At 49.5% G+C, this 17,661-nt stretch overlaps 1 protein-coding gene across 1 annotated transcript; it reads right to left on the bottom strand.

Moving 5' to 3' along the window:
- Positions 1–644: 644 nt before the first annotated feature.
- NIPSNAP1 (nipsnap homolog 1) lies at positions 645–17,284 on the bottom strand. Its single transcript, XM_045458134.1, has 10 exons — positions 17,145–17,284; positions 9,897–10,024; positions 9,654–9,699; positions 9,299–9,393; positions 5,813–5,883; positions 5,526–5,666; positions 5,174–5,205; positions 4,748–4,842; positions 3,515–3,598; positions 645–1,801 (listed from the first exon to the last, which is right to left on the bottom strand). The coding sequence occupies exons 1-10, from the start codon at positions 17,234–17,236 to the stop codon at positions 1,737–1,739; spliced, it is 849 nt and encodes a 282-aa protein (XP_045314090.1). The 5' UTR covers positions 17,237–17,284; the 3' UTR covers positions 645–1,736.
- Positions 17,285–17,661: the final 377 nt, after the last annotated feature.

Genomic DNA, 17,661 nt, shown 5'->3' with positions numbered 1-17,661 from the left:
TGCTGCAAGGGCAGAGTCTTAGGTGCCCTGTTTACTCTTTGCCCAGAGCCTAAAGCAACGGCCCCCAACTAGTGCGCGCTCTGCTTCCGACTAGTTGAGTGAATGAGTTCGTCGTAGGTCCAAGATAACGCGAAAGCGTGGTAGTGCCAAGATTTGAAACTGCGGATATGCCTTCATGACCTGGATTCTTAACCACTGTCACATTCACCCAAACATCCCACACTAGTGAGGGCTGCAAGCCAGGGATGGCATTCATTCTCTGACACTTTTTTCCCCAAGGGTGCATCAGTAGTTTCCTCATTTTAGGCCTGGTTTGTCTAGGGCAGTCACAACTCTCATGCAGCATTTGACAGTATCAGTGTTTTCTGCCCCTGGTATGAATTCTAAGGACAGGGTTAAGGGCTTTTGGTGTAAATCCTACTCATCCAGAGGTAGAAACACTAATGTCCTGAGTGCCTGGTTATGAAGGGCTGTCCCTTCTGCCATGGGGGTTTGGGAGGGTGCAGAGGCCCTTCCTGAGTATAGCTCAGGTAACGGAGTTGGGGGGGGGTGCGTAAATCAGCCAGATGGAACTAGGAAACTGGCCCTGCCCCTAGCACCTGCCAAAGTTCCTTGCAGATGAAACACACACACACACACCACGGTTTATAGTAAATTTTTAATTGGTTCCATCAGTGACTCCAGCATAAGTTTTCCTGAAAGGGAGACAGAATCAGGCTACCTAGAGGTTGATGAGGTGTGGGGATCACTGAAGTCCCTGACCCCACTCCACATACCCAGTGGCCCAGTAGAATGAGGGTTGGGCTAATAGAATATGAAGAGAGAAAAGGAATTGCAGGGTGAGGGAAATACAGGCCCTGGCCCTCTCCTTAGCCTGCAGGAGTGAAAAAGGGGAGGAGACTCTCCCTACACAGCAGTGCTGGAGCTACACAGTCAAGTTCTCCATCTCATTATGTAGGGAGAAAGAGATGAGCCTCTTTCTGTCTTGTACTGGGAACCCCTTCCCAGGTGGTCTTCTGTAACCTCTATCTTCCCGATTCTGTATTACAAATTCTGCAGTTCAAATCCAAGGTCTGAATTCTATGTTCTACCTTCTAAGTTCATGTTCCATTCTGTGACCCAGATCTTTCCCAGCTCCATCCCTTTTCCCAGCCTTTCTCAATGGAATATGTAGGATCTCACGCTGATTTTGCTAACTTTAGGGTTTTCCCCTTTACTTCTTGAGGCAGTTTTAGGCTTTTCCCTGACAAGAGGGACTTGGCTCAGACTATCCAGCAAGTGGGTGGCCCAGTGGATACCAGGGAATTCCAGACAACCAGGCCTGGTCTGACTTCCTTCCTCCCCACCCCACCTCTAACCACTGGACACACTACCTTTTGTGTAAGTAAAGCTAAACTGAGGGCTTCCGTGGTGATAACTAGGGACTGGTGGCCTTGAGATGAGGAATCTTAGGGGGCAATGTGAGAATACATAAAAGGTTGCTGTTTTTCATCAGAGAAACTAAAAACTGCTTCCAGCACAGGGGAAGGGGTGGGCAGGGAAGGTGGGAAGGGCCTGGGCAGAGCTGCAAGTCCTCAGAACCCTGTCATCCTTCAGTTTCCCCTTTGTCTGAGCTGAGGACGAACCCCCAGAGTCATCCCACATCCGAAAGAAAACCAAGACAGCAGGACTGTGATATCCTCTGTCCATTGGCTGCCCTGAGGGAGAAGGGGAAGGAGGCAGAGGCAGCGGCAGCATCACTGGAGAGGCGAGATCTTCAAAGGGATCATGATCCGAGACTCCATGTGTCGCACCAGTGGGACTGCAGAGAGAGAAACAGAGGTCACAGAGGGGGCAGAGGCAAACCAACCCCCCAAACTGGACTCTGAAGGAGGAGGAGGGGGCGCCTGGGTGGTTCAGTCGGTTAGGCATCCGACTTCAGCTCAGGTCACGATCTCACAGTCCGAGGGTTCGAGCCCCTTGTCGGGCTCTGTGCTGACAGCTCAGAGCCTGGAGCCTGCTTCGGATTCTGTGTCTCCCTCTCTCTCTGCTCCTCCCCTGCTCATGCTCTGTCTCTCTCTGTCTCTCTCTGTCTCAAAAATAAATAAAAACATAAAAAAAATTAAAAAATAAATTAAATTAAAAAAAAAGGAGGAGGCGGCCTAGGATGCTGAGACAGGGAAAGCCCCACTGCCTTCCTAGAACAGAGAGCACCCAATTGTGGGATAAGAGGGGACTTGGGTGGTGCTGAGATGCAACATTCTTAAAGTTTCATAATTATATATTTATGTTCCTGTATAGGTGAGAGAATAAGCAAAAAGTGATTTCGCAGATATTGCTTAGAACAAAAGCTAGGTGTAGAAGTAGGGGGATTTAAAGAAAAATATCAAGGGCACCTGGGTGGCTCAGTCAGTTAAGCGTCTGACTTCAGCTCAGGTCTTGATCTCATGGTTTGTGGGTTCGAGTCCCACGTCAGGCTCTGTGCTGTGCTGACAGCTCAGAGCCTGGAGCCTGTATCTCCCTCTCTCTCTCTCTGCCCCTTCCCTGCTCATGCTCTGTGTTTCTCTCTCTCAGAAATAAACATTAAAAAAATTTTTTTTTTCATTATCAAGAAAATAATTATTGCCATAGTATACAAGGAGGATAAAAGCTATGAGGGTGTCCTCAAGTGGCTAACATTTGCAAAACACTGATTTGGTTCAACAGATTCATTTTACAGATGGGGAGGCTGCAGTCCATAGGTCAGCACAAGTTCACCCAGGAGGTCAGACTCCTCTTGCTCAGAATTGTTCAAACTTTACCAATTACCTCCAGTTCTTGTTAAAGTGCAGATTCTGATTCAGCAGCTGGGGGTGGGGGTTGAGATTTGGCATTTTTAACAAGCTTCCAGGAGATACTGATACTGTCATTCAGCACCACACTTTCAAGAATGAGGCTCCTGCTAATTACTTCAGGAGATGCATTTTCCCCCACACCAGCTGGTAAGTGTGGATCCTTAACTGTAAGCTCAAGGGGAGGGACAGGCTTCTTCTATTCATTCTGTGTCCCCCAGCCAGCCACCCACTGCAGTCCCTGGCACACAATCAACACTTGCTGACTTCACGTGGTTCTCTGGGGTCCCCACAAGGTAGCAAACATGGAGAATAAAAAATTTGCTAAAAAAATTTGCACTTCCTCTGTGCCAGTCTGGAAGCACTTTCCAGAAATTAGCTCCTAGAATCTTCCATCCAGCCCTCCAAGGGAAGCACCATCACCATCTTACAGATGAGCCCTCAGTGTAAAGAACCATGCCTGAGGCCACAGTGCATTGGGACCACCTGTGTTTTCGTCCCCTGAGGCACTCACCTACACCCACTGCCTAAATCACAAGGAGTGTGCCACCAAGATCGAAACCTACTCACTGTCTTAAAAGCTTCCCAGCACGAGAGGTAATCAAGTGAGGCTTGATTTCCTTGCAGAGGGGATTCTATCCTCAGATTGGGCTCTTGCAAAGGACCTCCAAGGGCTAGGCTGATGCCCCAGCAAAAGCACTCACCTGTGTAGTAGACATTTTGGTCCCAGCCCCTCTTCCTCCAGGCAGCATTTCGAGTCTCCTCCCGAGACTGTAGGTCTTTATAGGCTGTAGGAAAGGCATTGGCTCATTCTGTGGGCATAGAGGATCTGGTTCTATACCTAGCACAGAGCCCTCTTCCCATTGCCCCAAACCCTGTCCTGCTGTCTCTCCCCAGTGCCTCAGACTGTTACCACACACTGTCTGCTCTGACGATCTCATCCAATTGTACATTTGTTGACAACATCCACCTTTCTATTTCTAGCCGAGAACTCTCCCTCCGGCTCCAGAGCCATATATCTGGTGCCCACTTGTGTCTCCACTTGGATGTGACAGCACCTTAAAGGCAACATTTCCAAGGGCCAAGATTATACTCTTGACTCCCTCAACCTCCCCTTCCTAGGGTCTCAGTAAGAGACACACAGCTAGCTGCTGAAGCAGGAATCTGGAGTTCTCTCCCTGCCTCGCCCCACACAGACAATTCATCCACAAAGCCCACTGCTTCACCTCCAGACTAATGAATCTGTGGCCTTTTCAGCATCCTCGCTGCCACCACATTAGGCCAGGCCACCATCCTCCTGAACCCATCCGCCTGAACTAGTATAACCATCTCCTGATGCCCCACTGCCTCTCTTGTTCCCCTACAAACTCTCTCCAGCAAAGCACATGGCAACCAGAGCAATCAGTGGAATACAAATCAGGTCATGTGCTTAAAATGCTGCAGCAGCCTCCCACTGCATTTAGAATAAATCCCACTTGTCTCCACAACCTGCAAGGCCCAGCCTGATCTGGTCTGTCCCTATCTCCTCACATCCATCCCTATTTCCACACTGGCCTCCTCTGCACTCTTCAAAACCCTGAAGGCGTTTTCTCCACCACAGGGCCTTTGCACATGTTGTTCCCTCTACTTAGAATGCCTTTCCCTGGCAATTCACAAGCTGGCTCCTTCTCATCCTTTAGCAGAGCTAACATTTTACCTCCTCAGAGAGGCCTTCTTTGTCTATCCAAGTCATTCCCGTTTGTTTCATCATTTTTCCCTGCGTCTTCATTATTTGTAATAACCCAAAATGATGTTTTTGTGTTAGTTTATGTCTGAGGTGGTGTCCCCCTCTGCTGGACCATAAGCTCAAAAGGGCACTAATATATTTGCGTTGTCTATATAGAGTGACAATAGAGAAACGGGACAAGCAGAGGGCCCCTAGAGGGTTCCCAGCCTACCCCAGAGATGGTGCACAACGTAGAGCTCGCCTATCTGCGAGAAGAAGCCGCCCACCGCCTCCTGGTTCTCTTGCCGGTACTTGATGGCCCGCGCCCTAGGGACAGCAGAAGAGTGTGGAGCAGGGGCCAGGGCGAGTGCAAAGGGCCCTATGAGGTGTCACCAGGCTGATTTCTTAGCCACACCTCAAGGGAGGAGCCTGAGGTAGGACCCCCCCAGTTCTCAGAGATGATCAGGGAAGGGGGTGACAGAGGTACAGCTGTGGGCTGGGTATTCTGCTAGAAGAGGGTTCACATCCTGGTTGGATCCTTCTCCTGGAGTAGAGGATGTCGGGTTCCCTGACATATGGCCCTGGGAAAGGTGGGATGCCAGGGAACTAAGCAGGATAGGTAGGCAAGGTCCCCCCAACCCCAGGCACTGCCACTCACCAGTTGTTCCCCCACTCAATCATGGTTCCTGGCTGAAAGAGAACCAGGGGAAAGAGTGGAAATGAGCCCCATCTCAGATTCCAAATGTCACGGGTGGGTAGAGGGGGTAAACTGTTATGTCTCCCCAACCCCAGGGGCCACTTGGCCTCATTCAAGGGTCCTGACTTGCACCTGGGTGTGCATGTGTGCACACGTGTGTACATACCTCTATTCTGAACCCATTGGGAGGGAGAGGCCAGAAGCCCCAGTCTGGGTGCTGGGGCACAGGACCCACCCATGTAGGTGTATCTGTAAAGCACCACCACAGCAGGGAAGGTGGGAGGCAGGCAGGGATCTGGTTGGGAGGAGGCACCTTGAGTTTGTATGTCCTCAGCTCATAGATGTTGGGGCCTGCTCTGGGCTGTGGCTCATTCCAAAAGCTGAATTCAAGGAGCATCTGGTTTCTCCTGGACAGCAGCATCTGGCTCCGCTCCTTTCGGAACTCCAGGTACTCCTGTGGGTGTGGCAGTCTGGGCATGGCAGCCACGAAGAGCCCCCCACCCTGGCGGTGTATCTCATGGGGTAGTGGTAGCAGCCCCCAGCACAGGCTGAGCCAGAGCCAATATTCCAGAGAGGTTTGTGGAACAGATGCCGACATACCTTGTTGTTTTTGAGTTTGTTCATGCAGTCCATGAGGGCTGGGTAGCCACCTGAGAATCGCCACAGGTGTACTGTTGGGGGTGAGGAAAATAGGAGGTACAGGTCAGGGGGCTGCTGGGACCCTGCCCTGCTTACCCTAAGGCTAGCTAAGTGTGTATGAGATGGGGCAGTCTCCAGCTGAGTTCCCTTTGCCCTGGTAAGGGACAGTGCTAGACAGGGGATTTCCCCAGACACAAGCCCAGGAGGCCTAGGTTTGAACTCCAGGTCTGCCAGGTGGCCTTTGATCCCACACCCCACCCCCCCCAGCCCTTGACGTCCTCATCCTGAAAATGGGAATAATGTTTCCATCCAATCTTCCTTAAATAGCACAAGAGGATCAGGTGTGTCCTTGTACCCAAGGTGCAACAGCACACCAGGCCTGTGAGGGACAGGATGGACAAGGGAGAGTAGGCCTGATGGGCTGAGATGGAACATTCTTAGTGAATTAAAAAAAAAAAAGAAAGAAAGAAACCAAGGAACAGAACAGCATGCACAGTATGCTAGCACATGTGTTTAGGGGTGGGGAGACATATCCAGAGATGCTGGTCTTTATACCATCTCTCATTGGAGACCCAAGAGATTGTGATAGAAGATGCCCCTGAGGCAGAGAATTGAGGCCCGGGTATTGTGGGCAGGAGGGAGGCTTGCTTTTTATTGAAAACTCTTGTGTACTGTTTGAATTTTCTATCATAGCCCCTCTGCTGGGTCAAATAGTATTCCCCTGCCCCTTATGTTTATGCCTACCCAGAACCTCAGAATAGGACCTTATTTGGAAATAGGGTCTTTGTAGATATAATCAAGCTAAGATGCTGTCATATTGGTGGGACCTAAATTCAAAGACTGGTGTCCTCATATGAAGAGAAAGACTTGGACACAGACACAAAAAGGGCACCATGTGAAGACGGAGGTACACAGGGAGAATGCTATGTGGTAACGGAGGCAGAGACTGGGGTGATGCATCTACAAGCCAAGGAAAGCCAAGGATTTCCAGCAAAAACCAGAAGGTGGAAAAGGCAAGAAAATACTTTAGAGAGAGCACGGCCCTGCCAACACCTAGATTTCAGACCTCTGGGCTCCAGAACTTGAGAGAATAAATTTGTTGTCTTAAGCCACCTAGTAGTTGGCACTTTGTTATGGCAGCCGTAGGAAACTACTACACCTTCCAATAATAAAGGTGGAAGAGAAAAAAGGAAACAGTCTTGTCACCCTTGGGAGCATGGCTGAGGTCGAGAGAGGAAGGTCTCCAAAGGGAGACTAGAGCTGAGGGCAGTTGGCTGACCAGTGGTTTGGAAACACAGACTTTTGTTCCTTCCCATCCCCAGCCTATCCCTTACCTGCCTTCTGACCCCATCTGTATACCTTGATTCTCCTATCTGCAAAATGGTCTGACCTGAGAGTTTAAAGGCCTCTTTCCCAAGGGAAACAGCAAAAATACTATATGGATGGAAGTCTACCAAGCTCAGGAATGCTGCCAGTAGAAGAGGGATAAACATCATACTGGGGACCAATAGGGAAAAGTTACAGGAAAGGAATCCTAGGCCCATGAAAAGACAGTTTTCTAACAATTGCAGTGCTCCCTCTAGGAGATAGATCAACGGTTCTTCTACGTCCATTAAAATGTAGATTCTTGAGCCCTACTTCTAGGGGATGGCTTGGGGTGGGGTGGGGGTCTCTGCTCCCTAGCTGATTCTACACAAGGGACGACACCTCAAGATACACAAAATTTAGGACATGCTTTAAAAGTTCAGGAACTCATCCCTCAAAGTTCATTTCCCAACTAGCAAATAATTAAGAGAATCCAAGGACTATAGCTAGAGCTGATTAAGTTGTACCTAATATGGGAAAATGGTAGGGGCTAAAGCTCAAGACAGTTTGATCTTCTCTTATCCACCTAGCAATGTGTCAATGTCTGTTACAGAAACAGAATACATGATCAAGGGAATCTGTCTGTAAGACACTGATTTTTTTTTTTTTTTTAGACACATACAATTATCAGGGCGGTGGAAGGATGAGATAGGTTTGCTTATTACGGAGTGAGTTCCCCATTACTAGGAGTGTTCAAGGGACCCTTATCCCTTTATCCCTTAGAAGACCCTTTATCAGGACTGTTGCAGAAGAGCTCCCTGTGCTATACAGAGTCTAAATCAGCATGTCCAAAGGACTTTTTGCTACAATAGAAATGTCTTATGGGTGTGCTAACACAGTAGCCACGAGCCACATGGGTCTATCAGTGGACACTTGAAAGGTGGCTAGTGTGACTGAAACTGAATTTTTCCTTTTCTTTAATTTTAACTAATTAAAAAAAATTTAATGTTTATTCATATTTGAGAGACAAAGAGACACAAAAAGAGCACCATGTGAAGACAGAGGTACACAGGGAGAATGCTATGTGGTAACGGAGGCAGAAACTGGGGTGATGCATCTACAAGCCAAGGAAGGGGCACAAGTGGGGGAGGGGCAGAGAGAGACGAAGACACAGACACAGAATCTAAAGCAGGCTCCAGACTCTGAGCTGTCAGCACAGAGTCTGACATGGGGCTTGAACCCACGAACTGCAAGATCATGACCCGAGCTGAAGTCAGATACTTAACCAACTGAGCCACCCAGGTGCCCCTAATTTTAACTAATTTAAATTTAAATAGCTACATGTGGCTAGTGGCTACTGCCCTGACAGTGCAGTCTAAATACCAGGGACCCTTTGAGTGAATGAGATGCTGTGAGTCAAATTTATGTGTGCCAGCCTAGCAGCTGGTGCCAAGGGCAGGGTGGGTCTCTGGGGGAGGGATAGTGCATGCTATGGGGACCTCCGGGAGGCTATAAGGAACCAGCTCAGACAAGAGCCTCTGTGAATTCCATAAGTATGTGCTACATATAGGGGATTCGGTAGTAAAGACAGACAGGGACCCCCTCCATCCCAGAACTCACCACCTATATGGGGAAAATGCAAGCACAATATGGGGTACACGATTGGGGCTGTGAAGAGGGAAGTCAGGGGAGGTGCCTGACCCCGCTTAGGTGGAGAGGATCAGGGAAGGCTTCTAGGAGGAGGTGAGGTCTACACCAAAACAAAGGTTGAGCAGAGGGGTGAGCCAGGTAAAGCGGGCAAGGGAAAAAGGATGTTTCCAGCAGAAGAAACAGCAGGAACAAGAGTCTGGAAGTGGAGGGTGAAATGGTCAATCTGGAGAACTGCAAGAAGTCCTGAGTGGGAGAGCACAGGAAGCAAAGCAAAGAGGATGTGGCAGAGAAGGGCTCACAGAGCCTCGTGGGCCACCCTGAGGGCAGACAGGAGCCACAACAGGTGTCTAAGCAGTAGAGTGAGCTGAGGAGGACTGCATTATGAAAGATCCCTCTGGGTGCCACTGTGGAGGGTGTGGAAGGTGGCTAGGCATGACAGGTGTCAGAGATCCGGGCTGGGCGGCAGTAGCACTGGGGAGGTGGGCACCTCACCTGCCTGGTCCTGCTCCCCGTACCATGTGTTCCAGTTGCCCACGAGTGAGCAGGGGTAGTCCTCATCCAGGTGCAGCTTGGGCAGCACAGCTTCCCTGGGGTGGAGGGGAGGGGGACAGAGAGAGGGAGGAGGGCTCACATCAGCCACCAGGGTCCCTGAGATAAGGGTTCCAACTCAGGCCCTCAGGGCTGAGCCTGAGTGTCCCCATTTCTAAGATGCAGAGGCTGGACAATACATCTTTAGGACTTCTGGCTCTGACATCTACATCTCCTAGATCTCTGCAGGGAGAATGGGGCTGGGATGGAGTCTCCAACCCAAGCAGGGAGGGATGAGCAGATGGAGGAGGATGCTCACGTCAGGCTGTTGTAGGCATCCAGACACTCAGGCTTCACATTGTGAACTGCAACAGAGGACAGAAAATGGAAGGTGAAGCAGGGTGTGTGTGTGTCTGTGGGGAACTGGGGTGGGGGGACGTCCCACAGGCCAAGGTTCCCAGGATAGCTCAGGATGTCCCAGCCCCTCTCCTGTCCCAGCTGAAGCCTTGTGGGCTCCCAGAGGCCCCAGAAGGGCTGGCGGGCTGGCTCAGCAGCCACTCACACTGGATCTTGTAGAGGTTGCTTGTTTCCTTCTTGGACAGCAGGGTGGAGTGGGCATCCTTCCGGGGATCCACCTTGTGCACAAAGAGGGAGCGGAACCAGCTACCTTCATTGTCCTTGGAATAGAAGCTGAAGGACAGAGGAGTTCAGGGGGACAAGCGGGGCGGGGGGGGGGGAGCCCTGGCTTTCCCATCGGCTCCGATATCTTGTTCCCCCATCCCTCAGATGTCCTGAGGAACCCATATTTCTAGGAATGGAGCCAAAGAATCCAGTGGCAGACCCAGAGTTTAAAATGTCACTGGAGTCAGCTGAGCAGACCTGGTCCCTTTTACAGAGGTCATGGCTACCCACTTTGCTTCTTAAAGTTTTGCAAGGCCTCAGGAGGCCAGGGGAAGAGCCCCACCTCCCACCTCTCTCCTCCCTCCCTCCACTTTTCCCTTTCCAAGAGGTTCCTTGGGGCACACATCTGCAGCCTCTTGCCAAGAAGATCAACCCTAAAACCACCTTGCCTGATGTCCAAAACCTGACAGTGCAATGTATCTTACCAGCCTTCCTTGCTGTCCCCTCCCTCCAACCTGTGTACTCCACTCTCCAGATGTGCTCCTCCCTGAACATACCAGGCTCTTTTTTTTTTTTTTTTTTTTAGTTTTTTTTTTTTAACGTTTATTTATTTTTGAGACAGGGAGAGACAGGGCATGAACAGGGGAGGGTCAGAGAGAGGGAGACACAGAATATGAAGCAGGCTCCAGGCTCTGAGCTGTCAGCACAGAGCCCGACGCGGGGCTCGAACTCACGGACCGCGAGATCATGACCTGAGCCAAAGTCGGCCGCCTAACCGACTGAGCCACCCAGGCGCCCCCATACAAGGCTCTTTTACTCAGTGCTTTCTTGGCAATTTCTGTCCCCTCTGACAGAAGGTTACACTCATTGTGCTCCCCAGTGCCCACACTACACTTGGCCTGTGCCTCTTCCCAGTCCCCATAAATGGAGAGCCAAAGAAAAATAAGCTTTGTCCTTGAAGAAGTCACAGTCCACTGGAAAAAACAGGCTTTGGAACATAATTATAGCCAGAGGTATCTGGGAGAGCCTAGGTGAGCAAGCCTCTGGCAGTCTGGGCAAACCCTCCAGAGGAGGTGATCTGACCAATCTCTGAATCTCCAGGGCTGATTTGGCAGATAACAGCAGATAGGGTAAAAAGGCATTGCAAGGCAAGACTCATTCATTCATCCAGGCAACATTTAATTGACATTATCCACCCTGTGTGCTTGGCTAAGGTGCCTTGAAAAATGAACAAAGGAATGAAGTACTCTGTTCAGAGCAGGGGACCTGCCACCTGGTCCTGCCATACCCTAACTATACTTCCCACACAAGGTCCCAGCAGGGGCGGGCTTTTTTTTTTTTTTTTTTTTAGGTGGCCATAAATCTTTTTGCTTAATAGCAGTGGTACAACTTGTAGTCAGGCCTGAAAAGCAATTCTCATGTTGGATGATTTCTAGCCAGAGAGCCTGGCCCTTAAGTGCCAGCAAGTGTACTTTTTCGATCTTTTTCTGTGGCTAGAATAAATGTCTTGGCAAATCAAAGTATTATTTTTTTCCAAAATATGGAGCAGCCACTGAGACTGATGAAATTAAAAAAGCATCTTAAAGTAGTAAACCATTTATATGAACACAGAGAAAGATGAATGAGGATTTGTCCCAAACTAAATACTGCTTACCTGGGAGAGGGGAGAAGATGCTTAAACTTTTCTTTACTCACTAAAGCTTTTTGGAAAGCTAAAAAAATAAAATTGTTTAAAGTGTTTCTGAATTCACAGGCTTTCTGTCATTGTGCATGTATTTGTTTCATTAACAAAGAACAAAAAAGATGATTATCATCGGGGCGCCTGGGTAGCTCAGTCGGTTGAGTGCCCAACTCTTGATTTCAGCTCAGGTCATGATCTCATCTCATGGTTGTGAGATGGAGCCCCAGGTTCAGTTCTGCACTGAGAGTGGAGCCTGATTCAGATCTCTCTCCCTCTCTCTGCGCCCCACCCCCCCGCTTGTGCGTGCACTCTCAAAATAAATAAACATTAAAAAAAAAAAAAAGACAATTATCATCAGATGGGCAGTGTGGTTCTATGACATTTGGGGACCAGAATATAGCTTCGCTATAGATACTTTAGCTGAGGACATCGTCTGTGTCAGGGATCTGTGATCAACTTGTCAGAAGCATGATCCTGCTGCATCTACGTAATGTTGACATAGGGTTGATACTATTAGGGTCCCCATTTTTGAGATGTGAAAATAGTCAGGGGGTTAAGGAACTTGCCCAAGGTCATATGGTAAATCAGGGGCAGAGCTGAGGCAAGAAGAAACCCAGAACTCTTTCCTCCAAAGTTGGCTCCCACCTCCAGTTTGAGCACTGACTTGGGGAGCATCAGGCAGATACTGTGAAGAACCAGGTGTTTCAACAAAGCCACTGGCAGAGAGATCCGACCTTTGATTTGAATATAGAGGGGATGCTTCCCTTGGAAGGGGTGGTGGCAGGGAAAACAATGGCTCCTACTCACTGTCAACCAAGACCTTTGCTCCAGGACTGGGCTTTGAGTAATTTATTAACATCAGTACTGACCAAGATAAACAGCCAGGAGGTCAGCCCTTGGAGACAGAGCCTGGGGGCTAGAATGCTCTTCACTCCAGGGGAATGGCAGGGGAATCCAGGAGCTCTGATGGGCTCCCATCTCTTCCCACAACTCTCTCATCTTTTATGCCTATGGACCTCAGTTTCCCCGTGTGTCAAATGAGCAGGCTAAAGCAACCTATCTCTAAAAAGATCTTTTCTCAGGCAAAACCCAAGATGGGACCTGTCCAAGATCCCAGGACAGGGTCTGAACTCCAAGCCAGTGTCCACAGGTTCACATTTTCAAGAATTCAAATTTCATTTTCTCAGTGAAATCATAACATTCTCCTGCCCCTGAACTCCCCGACCCCTCTCACCCTGCTGTTTCTGTAGCTCCTTCTATCACATTATACTTTTTCCCCCTTATTATATGCCTTGTTTGTTGTCTGCTCCAGTAGAAGCAGCCCCAGATGGACAGGGATCTTATCTGTCCCTTGTATTCCCACTGCCTTGAATGGTGCTGGGCACCTGGCACGTGCTCAGTCTGTGTCTGGGAAACAAATGAAGGAGTGAGGGGACACTAAGACAGAGCCGCCTGAAGATGATGAAAGTTGGAAGGAAATAAATTAAAGGAAGGGTGGTTCAGAGTGTGGACGCAGGGCTCAGGGTCCCTTTCCCTCCCCACCACCACCAGCAGAATTAGTGCTTAAGAGCACAGGTTCTGGATGAATCCAGGTTCTAATCTCAGCTCAGCTTCATCTCTTTGAGCTTTATATTCCTCATCTGTAAAATAGGGGCATTAGGATGGCTCTTTTAGAGAAAGGGCCTGACAAGACAGTGCAACTAACATCACTGTTCCTACCAAACTTCCTAACTCATCTCCCAGCTCCCACTCTTTCCCCACTTTTCCTAATTTGCCCATCCATCTTTGTAAAGCACCATTTGGATGATGCTATTGTTCTGCTCTAAAGTCTTCTGTGGCTCCCCATTGTGTACAAAACAAAGGCTGGATGTCTCCACTTGGAATTCTAGCTCTCATGTACTTTGCCAAGCTTTCCACAGATCCAAGATTCCCTATCCCAGTGGTTCTGAAACCCACCACTAATAATGTCATCTGAGAAATTCTCAGGTCCCATCCTAGACATACAGCAGCAAAAACTCTGGGGGTGGGCCTAGCAATCTGGGTTTTAACAAGCCCACCAGGGGACTGCTCAACTTTAAGGATCAGTGCTCTAGAACAGTCCTAATTTCTTTCCCTCCTCCTCCCCCCCGCCAATTTAATCTCAGAAATGCCAAAGATTTTGGTATCTAAACTATATTAAGAATGCCTCTTAGGCCTAGAAAAACACAACGCAGCTTTGTATACCCTGCAGGAAAGATCTGTCCGGATGGACCAGTTTTAGCCCCTTCCATAAAAACACCTCTCTTATTTCTCCATGGGCCCTTTCATCCTTTTCATAGAAGTATGTCTTATCTCCCCAGCCACACTGGAAGCCACTAATGTCCTCCCATCCCCCCCAGGGTACAAAGCACAGTGCTTTTGGCTTTGGAGTTGCTCAACAAATATTTGTCTCAGATGAGAACTTTTTGGTAGATGTCACATTTGCACTCTCAATAGTGATCAACAATCCGACACCCTGCAAAATGAAATTGCTCCAGAATGTTCTCAGCTCTATACACACTCTGAAACACTCTTGTGTTTTGAGTTGGCTGATTTTATTTATTTATTTATGTATGTATGTATGTATGTATTTATTTATTTAATTTATTAATGTTTATTTATTTTTGAGAGAGAGAGAGTGAGAGAGACCACGCATGCAAGCAGGGGAGGGACAGAAAGACACACACAGAATCCGAGGCAGGCTCTAGGCTCTGAGCTGTCAGCACGAAGCCTGACGCATGGCTCGAACTCCAGAACCACAAGATCATGACCTGAGCCGAAGTTGGACACTCAACCGCCTGAGCCACCCAGGCACCCCTGAGTTGGCTGACTTTAGAAAGGACCATGTATCTGCTTGATTATTCCAGAGGTGTATGTTTAGAAGACATACATAAGAGCTAAAAGAACTGAAGTTCTGGGGGTGCCTGGGTGACTCAGTCGGTTAAGCGGCCAACTTCAGCTTAGGTCACGATCTCACGGTTTGTGAGACCGAGCCTCATGTAAGGTTCTCTGCTGTCAGCGCAGAGCCTGATTCAGATCCTCTGTCTCCCACTCTCTCTGCCTCTCCCCCACTTGCGTGCACATGCTCTCTCTCTCAAAAATAAATAAACATTAGATAAATAAATAAATAAATAAATAAATAAATAAAAGAACTGAAGTTCTGGAGCACCTGGCTGGCTCAGTCAGTAGAGCATGTGACTCTTGATCTTGGGATAGTGAGTTCAAGTGCCCCATATTGAGTGTAGAGCTTACTTAAATAAAGCATAATAATAACAGTAATAAAAATAAAAGAACTAAAGTTCTGTTTACAGGATTACTGGTACAGCAGTAGTAACAACTGCTGTTTATTGAGCAATTACTATGTGCTAATCTGCATGACACGTATTTGAGAAAAATGAAGCTCAAGGATGGTTAACGGCCGAGAGGATTCCAACCCACATCCATCTGACTTTAAATTTTTTTTTTTTTTCAACGTTTATTTATTTTTGGGACAGAGAGAGACAGAGCATGAACGGGGGAGGGGCAGAGAGAGAGGGAGACACAGAATCGGAAGCAGGCTCCAGGCTCTGAGCCATCAGCCCAGAGCCCGACGCGGGGCTCGAACCCACGGACCGCGAGATCGTGACCTGGCTGAAGTCGGACGCTTAACCGACTGCGCCACCCAGGCGCCCCCACATCCATCTGACTTTAAAGCCCACACTCTTATCTCCATCCCAGCAGTCCCCAAACCTCGGAGGTCAGAAAGGCTGCTACCTGTCCCTCTAGTGACTCCAGAGAGATATGGGGTGGCCTAAAGGTCAACAGGAGGGGATGTTCCCAGGTATCTAAAAGGCATAAGTAACTGTAAAGCAGTCCCTGAGCGACGTGGGGAGCATTAGTCCAAGAGCCTTCACAGCAAGCCTGCAAAAACGCCCAGCAGATCATCATCACCACTTTACAGAGAAGGAAACCGAGGTTCACAGAGGTTCTAGTGCCCAAGTCAAGTGAGTAAGTGAGGAGCAGTAGGCTGCCTTATGTCCCACGCTCCTTTTGTGGTCTCTGGATATTTGCCACACAAATGGCTCTCCCACCTACTGATTCTGGTACCCTGGGGAAGTGAGGTCCCAATCCCAGCCTCGATTTCCTCATCTGGAAAACAAGGAGCTCAGAGAAGATGTTCTCTCCAAGGCCATTTCAGCCCTGATACTATGAGGAGTTCGTGCAGAAACTGTTAGAACAAGGGCAATATCTGTTGTATGTTTACCAGGGGCTAGAAGCCTCACATACATGGCCTTTTTCACCCTCAACAGCTCTATGAGATACAGACTATTTTATCATCCCTTTTGCAGATGAGGAATCTGAGACTTCAAGAGGCCAAACGACTCACCCCACTAAGAAAGGCTGAGTTAGATATGCTGGCGCTAAACTCCAGGTTCTTTCCATGATACCAGCTTTCTCCCCAATTATTGGGCGGACAGGGTGGGGGGAACACACTCAGCTCCTCTTTCCCAACGACCCATGAGCCACAGTGCACAGTGCTCTAAGATCTCATGGCAAGGTCTCACAGAACTCTGAAGCTTCAAGCCTAGGCTGCTGGAGAGGAGGGCCTCCTGCTTCTTTTCCGCACACAGGTGGGGAGACAGGTGTCTTCACTTCTGTAGCAATATGTTCTTGAGCACACACTGTCCTGAACCCTGTGCTAGGGGCTGGATTAACAGAAAAATGACATGACAGGCTAGTCGGGCAGACAAGCAAGTGTGTATAGAGGGTGATGAGGGGATGGGGAAAGTACAGGCCGCTGGAGACGCAGGAGGGAGGGGCCGCCCAGGGCTGTTCAAGGAGGCCAAGCCCTGCCTCAGTCCAGAGCAGGGCCCAAACAAAAGCCCAGGCTGAGAGAACTGCCTCTCCCAGGAGGCCACCAGTTGTGGTGCAAAGAGCACTGTCAGGAGACCTAGGTCCGGACCCAATGCCACCTCCGGACACCAGAGGGAGTGACCTTGGGCAACTCCCATCCCTTCCCAGGCCTCCTTTGCCCCACCTGTACTGTTTAGGATTGGGGAGCAAAGGGTCTTTGTAGCCATGGCCCTTGGGGGGTCCCCTATTGCTATCCGTATCTCTTCCCCCCAGAACTTCCGAGGGAGGAGCTGCCTCTCCTAGAAGGCCCCAGTGGGTGTTATTTCACAATCATCTCAAAGGCCTAGAAAAGAAGCCACTCCTGCCCTCTGCCCGGCTCCCACTCTCCCGGGCCCAGGGCATGTCCCTCTCATTCACCCCATCTTTCATCCTGTGCCCAGAGCCAGGTATCCATTAGGACAAAGACCCTGCGCCTACCTTTACCATTTCCCCCATTCTTTGCTGAGAGCTCTTCCCTAGGCCTAGATCTTGCTCCCGCCTCTAACCCATATAGATTCCAAGCCGGAGTCTGTCCATTCCTCTGACCAAGACCCTGGTCCCCTCCCCAGCACTCCCCGCACGCGCGAAGCCCTCCCCCATCCCTGCCCCGGCTCTCACCGCGCGGCAGCCGCAAGGTCCCCTGCTCGGGGCTTCGGGCGCCCCATCAACCGTCGCGTCGCCGCAGAGATGCTGCACAGCCGCGGAGCCATGTTGGAGCGGCGCAGGTTGAAGGAAGCCCCCGCCCCGAAACCGGCGACGGGGCGGGGCATGAGTAAGCCCCGCCCCACCGCGTAGACCGCTTCCTTCTGCAAGCAGCCAGGTGGGCGTTTCCGCCGGGCGTCCCCCAACTCCACAGAGTTAGAGCTGAAGTCAGACTTTTGTTTTCAGAACTCCTGCAGCTCTGGTATTGACTTGCTCTGTGACCTTGACCAAGGCCTTTGCCCACTCTGGGCCTCAGTGTCCACCTCGGTAAAATGGGAGCATGGAACAATGGCGCTAGGGATTCTTGTTTTTGTTTTTTTTTTAATTTATATTCAAGTTAGTTATCACATAGTGCAACAATGATTTCAGTAGATTCCTTAATGCCCCTTACCCATTTAGCCCATCCCCCATCTCACAACCCTTTGGTAACCCT

This window comes from Leopardus geoffroyi, chromosome D3, assembly GCF_018350155.1.
Source record: "Leopardus geoffroyi isolate Oge1 chromosome D3, O.geoffroyi_Oge1_pat1.0, whole genome shotgun sequence".
In the NCBI taxonomy this organism is placed as follows: domain Eukaryota; kingdom Metazoa; phylum Chordata; class Mammalia; order Carnivora; family Felidae; genus Leopardus; species Leopardus geoffroyi.
This window is presented reverse-complemented; position numbering and strand designations above follow the sequence as displayed.